The sequence below is a fragment of the Toxotes jaculatrix genome, chromosome 12 (assembly GCF_017976425.1).
Source record: "Toxotes jaculatrix isolate fToxJac2 chromosome 12, fToxJac2.pri, whole genome shotgun sequence".
In the NCBI taxonomy this organism is placed as follows: domain Eukaryota; kingdom Metazoa; phylum Chordata; class Actinopteri; family Toxotidae; genus Toxotes; species Toxotes jaculatrix.
The window spans coordinates 18,217,040-18,224,775 of NC_054405.1; the positions used below are offsets into that span (position 1 = coordinate 18,217,040).

The following is a 7,736-nucleotide window of genomic DNA, read 5'->3' on the forward strand; positions in this document are numbered from 1 at the left end:
ACATTGCTTTTGTACTGATTAAAAAAGTATCCAGTGCTGTACATAAAGTGAGACCTAAGGGAAATCTTTGTCAAAGTCAGAGGTTTGCATACATGGTTAATATTCAAGCTATTCAAGCTCATTCAGAAATGTTGCCGTTGAAAATCAGGACTTGAGCTGAAGTTGCCACATTTATTTATTTATTTATTTATTTATTTATTTATTCATTCATTTATTTATTTATTTATTTTTAGAGAAGGAAAGATGGTGTATCATGGGTTCAGTATCTTAGCCTGTACTGAAACTGGATGTCACTCATGGGGTGAAATGCTCCAAAGCCGAGTCGATTCAGAACAGGATCGGGTATCTTCTCATTAGGATTCTTCAGCTCAAAATCAAAATAGACCAACATGAGGAAGATAAACTGTTTCAGCTCATTGTTGGCAAAGAACCTCCCAGGACACATGGAGATACCTGCACCAAAGGGCATGTTGTAGTACTTGACTCTCTTTCCTGCTTTGTGAAAATCAGTTTTCTTGCTCCCGTCTGGATTCAGAAAACGGTCATATTTGAAAGAATGCGGATCGGGATGAATCTCCGGGTCAGAGTGGACAGCACTGTAGGGAAAGACAGCCAATCTGTCGCCCTTGCGAATAAAGTATTCACGACCATCAGTCATCTTAAAAGTCATATTTTGTATAACTGACCGCACAAGGACTGGTGCAGAAATGAGTCTGAGGGTCTCTTCAACAGCACCGTCCAGGATTGGCATTTTCCTCAGCATGTCACAGGTCAGGTTGATCAAAGGGCCACCATGCATGACTTCCTGCCCAGATTCCTTCAGAACCTTATCTATCTCTCCCTTCACAGCTGTCATAGCTTCAGGGTGCTTCATGAGGAAGAAGAGTAGCCAAAATGCAGAAGGTCCTGTGTTGCCTTGGGAAACCCAAAGAAGCACAAGCATGTACCTGTCTATCACTGACTCCTTCATACCTATTTCCTTCCTGGCCTCGTACATGTCCCACACCCAGCCACTAATGTTGTTCTTGGTCTTTAACTTCTGCATTGACAAAGCGTTCCAGAAAAAGGCCTTTAGCTTCTCTGCCTCCATCTTCTCCCATGGAGACAGCACTCCATAAGCCAGATTGGGGAAGAAATGGTCATATTCACAAAACTTGCGAAATAGGGCTTCTGATTCAGTTTCGTCTTTCTCTTTGGCTTTATCTGCACTTCCTTCAGTCAAGGATGATGCATTACCAAAAAGAGACAAGTAGCCAGCCCTAAAAATAATACTGTAGCTGAACATGAACAGTCCGTCTTCCATCCAGGTCTTTTGGTCTGCGTCTTTGTCAATTTTCTGCAGCATCAGGTTCTGCAAATTACTCATCATGGCTTGTGTTAACACCTCCAATCCAGCCCCATTCAGGTATTTGTGGCTTGTTGACACAAGGATGTGGTGCTCATTGCCCATAGATTTGTATCCAGAAACTCTGTGCACCAGGTGCCTGGCAAATGCATTGAAGTCCAGTTTTTTTCGACTCTCCTTAAAAAATGCCCCCAGTGACAGAGGGTCCTGCATGAAAGTGACATAAAAGCCGCCCAGCTGTACCGTGAATACATCACCGTGCTTTTGCTTCATCCTCTCCAGGAACTTCATTGTGTCCTTGCGAAACTCTAAGACATGACCCAGCCAAGGGATGAGCCCCTTGTCCAAAGGGGGTTCTCCTGGTCGCCGCTGTCGAAACACCCCCAAAAGGTACAGGCCTCCAGCGAGAGAGGCAAGAAAACCAAGAAGGATCGGTAGCAGCAAAGTCATGACTGATTTCTCTTGCAGCCACACAGTGATTTGTAGTGAAGGTCCTGCATGATAAATATACTCTTGCTCCTCCCTTTACTCAGGGGATCAGCACTGCCACACTTTTCTGACACAGTTTTCTGTTAGTGTTAGATAATATATACACAAATAAGTATACACATTCTCACTACCCACTTGTCAGGTATGTGCCACAGTCGCAGGTTTGTACCAGTTTGTGAAACTTTCCACTGCAATTTGGAGTTGCTGGGTGCTTTTCTCATTGCACATTAACTAATGGTGAGGGGGCAAACTCTACTTGTTCACTTCCCTATCCAGATTAATCTTTTATTTTACACTTCAGCCTTTAAAAATGAAATAAATTAAATTAAACAAAAAACAAGAAAATAGTGAAATAAATGAACAAGACAAAAGGTCTACCACAGTTCTGTGAGGCCAGAAAACCTGCAGTAAGGTGGCATCACTTCATCAAACGAGTACTGTGAGGCTGAAACCAACAATTATTCTCATTGTCAACATGTCTGACAATTATTTTTTTAAATAGCAGATGTGTTGCCAATTACATTTCTGTCAGTCAACTAACTGATTGATCAGCTCATCATTTCAGTTCTGGAGTACTCGTTGGTTTCTAGGTGCCTGGGGAAATAATGGAACTGTCAGGAATAGTGGCGCTCCATATGAGCACAACAACAAATATCTGCCTGGGGGCCCCTTAGGAGGTTAATCTGGCCATGGTGGTAATTTAAGCTCAATGCTAATCAATCAAAATTAATCAATCAAACTTTATTTGTATAGCACCTTTCAGGTGCAATTCATAGTGCTTCGCAGATGACTGGCAAGCTGACAATAAGCCAGTACAAATGTAAGCTAAATTTAATAATGATAAAACAGCTGGAGACTGATGAATAGCCACAATAAAAATGATAAAAATGTAATATTAAAAACAACCATGACAGATTAAAAACTAAAATAGCTAAAAGACAAGTGTAAAATAGATAAATAAATACATAAATGATTACATGAAACAATGGCCATGACACCAAGTGACAAACATTGCACACACACAAAACTTCTGCTCTGATCAGGTGCGTACAGTATTAAGACAAGATAAGATAGCATTAAAGTAGACTAGGTATTTTCCACTACTGAGGACACTAATAGTTAATCATACCACACACCTTCTTCTGTGTTACAAAGTAGTTGAAAATCAAACTGAAGATGTAAAGAATCAGGATAAAACTGAATTGTGAGATTCCCTCAGATCCCATGAAGCAGCAATTGGACGATTAACTATTTTTTGACAACATTCCCACCCACTGTATTCTATTTGTAGTTGATGTCCAGCAGATGCAGTTTTTTTTAGGCAAACAAACCCCTAGAGCACTACCACAACATATTTCCTCAATTATTGAAAGCTATGAAAACTGATTTTAAGGGACAAAAAGAAATAATTCAAATGGGATGTTATTTCTACTGTATTGAAAAATACATTTCCCAAGAGGTGCTTTGTCTGTGAGAAAACTGGTTTAGTGTGTTGTCAAACAGCTTTACATTCTGATCATGTCCGAATGCTTATTTCACCCAAACTATTCCCAAGATGTGGTCCTGTATATCAGAGAGAAAAAGACCAGAGGTGATGGATTATTCCATTATCCACAAACAGGTTTCTGCACCAAAATTTGTCATATTCCTGACCTTGGCTTCTAAAATGAATATTACCCTCACCTTGCCATGTCACCAAAAGTTTTTTCCCTCCATATCTCATGTTCTGTTTTTCTACCCCTGCTCCTACTGTCCTCTTACAAACAGAAAATTCCTCACAGGAATGACAATCCCTGTAGTGTAAGATTTGAATTTCAGTAAAATAAATCAGGATGTAGTACTGGGTACAGTACACAGTAGTGCAGTGAAGCCCATTCAGATCAAGATAATGGACTTGTTACTGAATAAAAGAAAAGTGCTGTGCAGAAAGCTAATTATTTTGTTTCTTTTGTCCAACGTCAGATTTTTTTTTTTTTTTTAAGAAAGAAAACAAACAGCTGTAACTGTCAGAGAGGGAAAAATAGCACCCACAGTGGTACATTCATGATAATGCTTCATATTCAACACAGAAAATATAGGCTAAGCCTGAGATTATAATCTAACTTGTTCTTTTACGCAGCAGCCTAATTTTAAGATGGACAGCTATAACCTCTTAGATTCCTTTTTAAAGGGCTAATCAGGGTTAAACTGCTGCAGGGATGCGATCATGTTCAGGGAGGAAGAGAACTGATAAGGAAGCTCAAGGACAGTTGTTTTTGAAAGGCACTATTTGAAGTTATTGATTTTTTTTTTCCTTCACAGGTTTTGGTGTTGAATTAAATTACCTTCCTGTGCTGTCAATATCAACATCCAAGCAGGGTGTACCCAGAATTAGCATTCAGATTCTCATGTATTTTATGCAATTAAAAAATTAGTGGAAAAACCTAACTGTCCTGATGTTAACACTTGTCCTCTATGAACATATTGTGTAAAATGTGCTAAATTAACTTTTTTTTCTCAACGCTGCCCCATAAACATGTAAATGTAAATACATTACACATTATAGTGCCAGGACGTTTTCATTCCAGCCTTTCACTGTTTCCATTCTTTTCTACCTTCCTTTAATCATCCCTTCCTTCCTACTTCCTAATTCTTTGACCTTGTCTTCGTTTCTTTGTCTTCATCCACCCGTTGTGGATATCACACAGCTTGCTATTATGGTATAGCGAGAGGAGAAGGTGGTTTCTTTCTAATAAATGACAGCATGGGGTATTCCATGGCAGTAATAGTCTAAAATGCCTTGTAGTACCAGGCTAAAATCTATATTCCTGGCATTGCTGTCTCCAGTGGAAAATAGAAACCCTTCGGTGCCACATTTGCTCCATTCAGCTACATTTGTCATGTATAGTGCAGGAGGGGAGTCCAACCTTGCAATGGCAGACATCCAATGTAAGTGTTGATATGTACACCTGCATCAACTGTGGCAGGTTTTAGCAAGAATGCAAATGTGTCCACAACCGCAGGTTCAACTAACTGTTTCCAAATGCACTTCCATAACAAAGAGACACAACATTTCACAGTTGTGAGCAGCAGTCCATTATTAACTCTGTGTATTTTAAACATACAGCGATGTCACCTTAAATTTTCTCTGTGAGCCAAATAGAGTACAAACACTGCAGAACTGCACTTTGGAACCAAAGCTGAGCTCATCTTACAGCAGGCAGTTTTGTCTAAAGTACAGTTTAGTCAGGTAACAACTCATCTTTATTTCAATGTGAGCCCCAGTTGTGATGAGAGACAGGCTGTGAGAAGGAAGACGCCTGTAAAAGACAGTAGAATTTGAAACACAGGAAACAGCAGAAAACACCACAACATCCACTTAGTAGAGTTACTGTTATTTTCACTGAGAGGCAAAGGAACTGAGCTCAAGAATGAGAAGATATCAACGCTTTAAATATCCTAATATCCTACTGTTCTCACCTTCCTGTCTGTCATGTGTAAGATCTGAGGAGCTCCATACACTTTAGCTGTCATTTACTTTTTTTCCTGCACTTGATTTGATTTCACTCAGTCTTTGTTTTTTTTTTTGTTTTTTTACCTGCCTGTGCTTCTCTTTTCGTCTTCTCTCTTTCTCATCCTCACCCGCTCATTCCTTTTCACACACTGTTCCGCCGAATGTCAACACTGAAATGTCAACTTTTTTCCCCCTCTCCAGATTGTCACCCAAGCTCTGAGAAGAGGACGTAGAGCATATCAGCGGCTTCATTCTCCTCTCCCCTATCATCTCTAGTTTACATAAATATTTGTCTTTCTGTCTTTGTCTCCATCTGTGTCTGTCTTGCTATTTTTATCACTGTCGTTCTTCCTGTCTATTCTTTTGGTCTCCCCTGTCGCTCTTCTGTCCTTTACTTTATCCCTCTCTGTGCTCGTACAGTTCTCAGGTAAGGATGAGTGATGTAGGTGTTGGCTGGGAGATGGAGCCTGTCATTTATTTTCAGGTTTTCTGTCGGGCTTGCCTGGGGCCAGACTCATCTCGACCGCAGACAAGGTCACCGTGAGAGCTTTCAGTCCAGGCTGAGGTGGCACACACGTTCAGTACACTGCACAGCATCCATACATACGCACAAACGGACTACACACACACTCCTCCTCAGCCCTCCTGTTGCCACTGACAGACTGATGTTTGCTGGTGTCCCAGGGAGTGGGAGTCAGAACAGTACTCTGTAATTGAATCTTTGTTGCCACTGTGTACCTCACTCCCTTTCTCTCATTGTGGCAACAGTTTCTCACAGTCAGTGTCTGTCTTGATGCGTGTTTAGTTGCTATCATTGCTTGTCTGTCGAAACATCCTTTCTCTCTTTGTCTCTTTACCTGGGCCCGTCTCATCTTACACTCTCTTTTCTCCATTTCCTTCAGATTTGGTGTTTTTCCAGAGGCTACTTTCGGGAGCACCCTCTGGTCAATAACCATGTCTCTCACTGTTTGCATGTGTGAACACAGCATATGGACATGTACAACACTTTTGTAAGTACATTTGTGGGTATAACTCTACACATTTTCACATGTGCGTGTCTTGTAAATGTGTGTGTATCCTGAATGACACCTCAACCAGTCGGTCTCCTCCATGCCTCATCGCTCTTCATTGCTTTCCTGTTCGTTTGACTGACATGTCATCCTCAAAAGATGTTTGCATCGCCTAGGCACTCTAGATTGGACACGCTTGCGTGATCCCAGCCTGGGCTGTGTTTGTAGAAAGACAGGCAGTTTGGTTCTGGTTTATTTATAGTCTCCCATAGTTGTTCGCACTCTAGAGACTGTGTTTTGATTAGAAGCCCTACATGTGGAGATCAGACCTCTGTAGATATACATTATCTTTAGTATTTGTTTGATGATCTCAGATTGCTTGAGGTGTGTCAAAGACACAAATGCCAAGTCAATACAGATCATTTCTGGAAAGTTTTCCAATATAGAGGAGGAGTCTAAACTTGCTGGAGTTTGATTTATGTAAGTACTGGGGTGGAACATTCACAAAATGAAAACCAACTGTCTTTGCAATCAGTAACTATGTGTAACTGACTATTTGCAAGCAGAACACTGAAAACTAACCCTGGGAATGGAGGTCTGTGTATAATCCACAGACCTCACAGTGAAAAGATTTCATCTGAACTATTTTCCAAGGAACCGCTGTTGGCTGCATCAATCTTATTTTTATTTTTTTTTAAAGTTACTGTGATTGCCTCTTAAAGAACATGGTACATAACATATGGACATTTCGAGGCATATGGGCCGACTGAGGGAGAGAGCACAGTGCGAGATATGGACAGGTGAATAAGAGGAGCTTGCAGTAACCCACCAACCTGTGAGGAAAATTCTCTGGTCATATCTCCAAGTGACAATTGTGACAAGCACATACACACTCATCTAGGGGTCTGTGATAAGGTAATCCATTTACTGGTGGAGTCTAGTATCGTGCTATCGTGCTGAATGATGGAAACCAGCTTTCATTTTTCAACTCTGTCTATAACTCTCTCTCTCTCTCTCTCTCTCTCTCTCTCTCTCTCTCTCTCTCTCTCTCTCACACACACACACACACACACACACACACACATAAATTTTATCATTTTCAAGGATTAATCAGCTTGTGAGTATGTGTAGGTGGCAAGAAGAAAACTCAGTCCAGCACAGATAAGCAGCAGAATGTTTCTTCTTGAACCAGTAGGCAGGTGTAATGTAATTCATTCACACACTCTAGTGCTTCATGTTTGAGGGATCTTGTTCTAGTTTAATTGTGTACATGATTCAGTAGAAACATCCGATTTCTCACCAGGTTCACATACTATAGAAAGGTTTAACATCATTGAAGGACATTTAAAAATAAAGCAGGGTGTTGCCGGTGCAGATAGACAGCCGTATGTCAAGTGTT

At 40.7% G+C, this 7,736-nt stretch overlaps 1 protein-coding gene across 1 annotated transcript; it reads right to left on the bottom strand.

Annotated features, from left to right (window-relative positions):
• Window positions 1-259: 259 nt before the first annotated feature.
• On the bottom strand, window positions 260-1,795 carry LOC121190837 (5-beta-cholestane-3-alpha,7-alpha-diol 12-alpha-hydroxylase-like). Its single transcript, XM_041051850.1, has one exon. It carries the CDS (start codon window positions 1,793-1,795, stop codon window positions 260-262), a length of 1,536 nt encoding a protein of 511 aa, XP_040907784.1.
• Window positions 1,796-7,736: the final 5,941 nt, after the last annotated feature.

What these genes read in the sequence shown, in the direction of transcription:
- LOC121190837 (XM_041051850.1), bottom strand. Translation starts at nt 1,795, where the DNA reads ATGACTTTGCTGCTACCGATCCTTCTTGGTTTTCTTGCCTCTCTCGCT.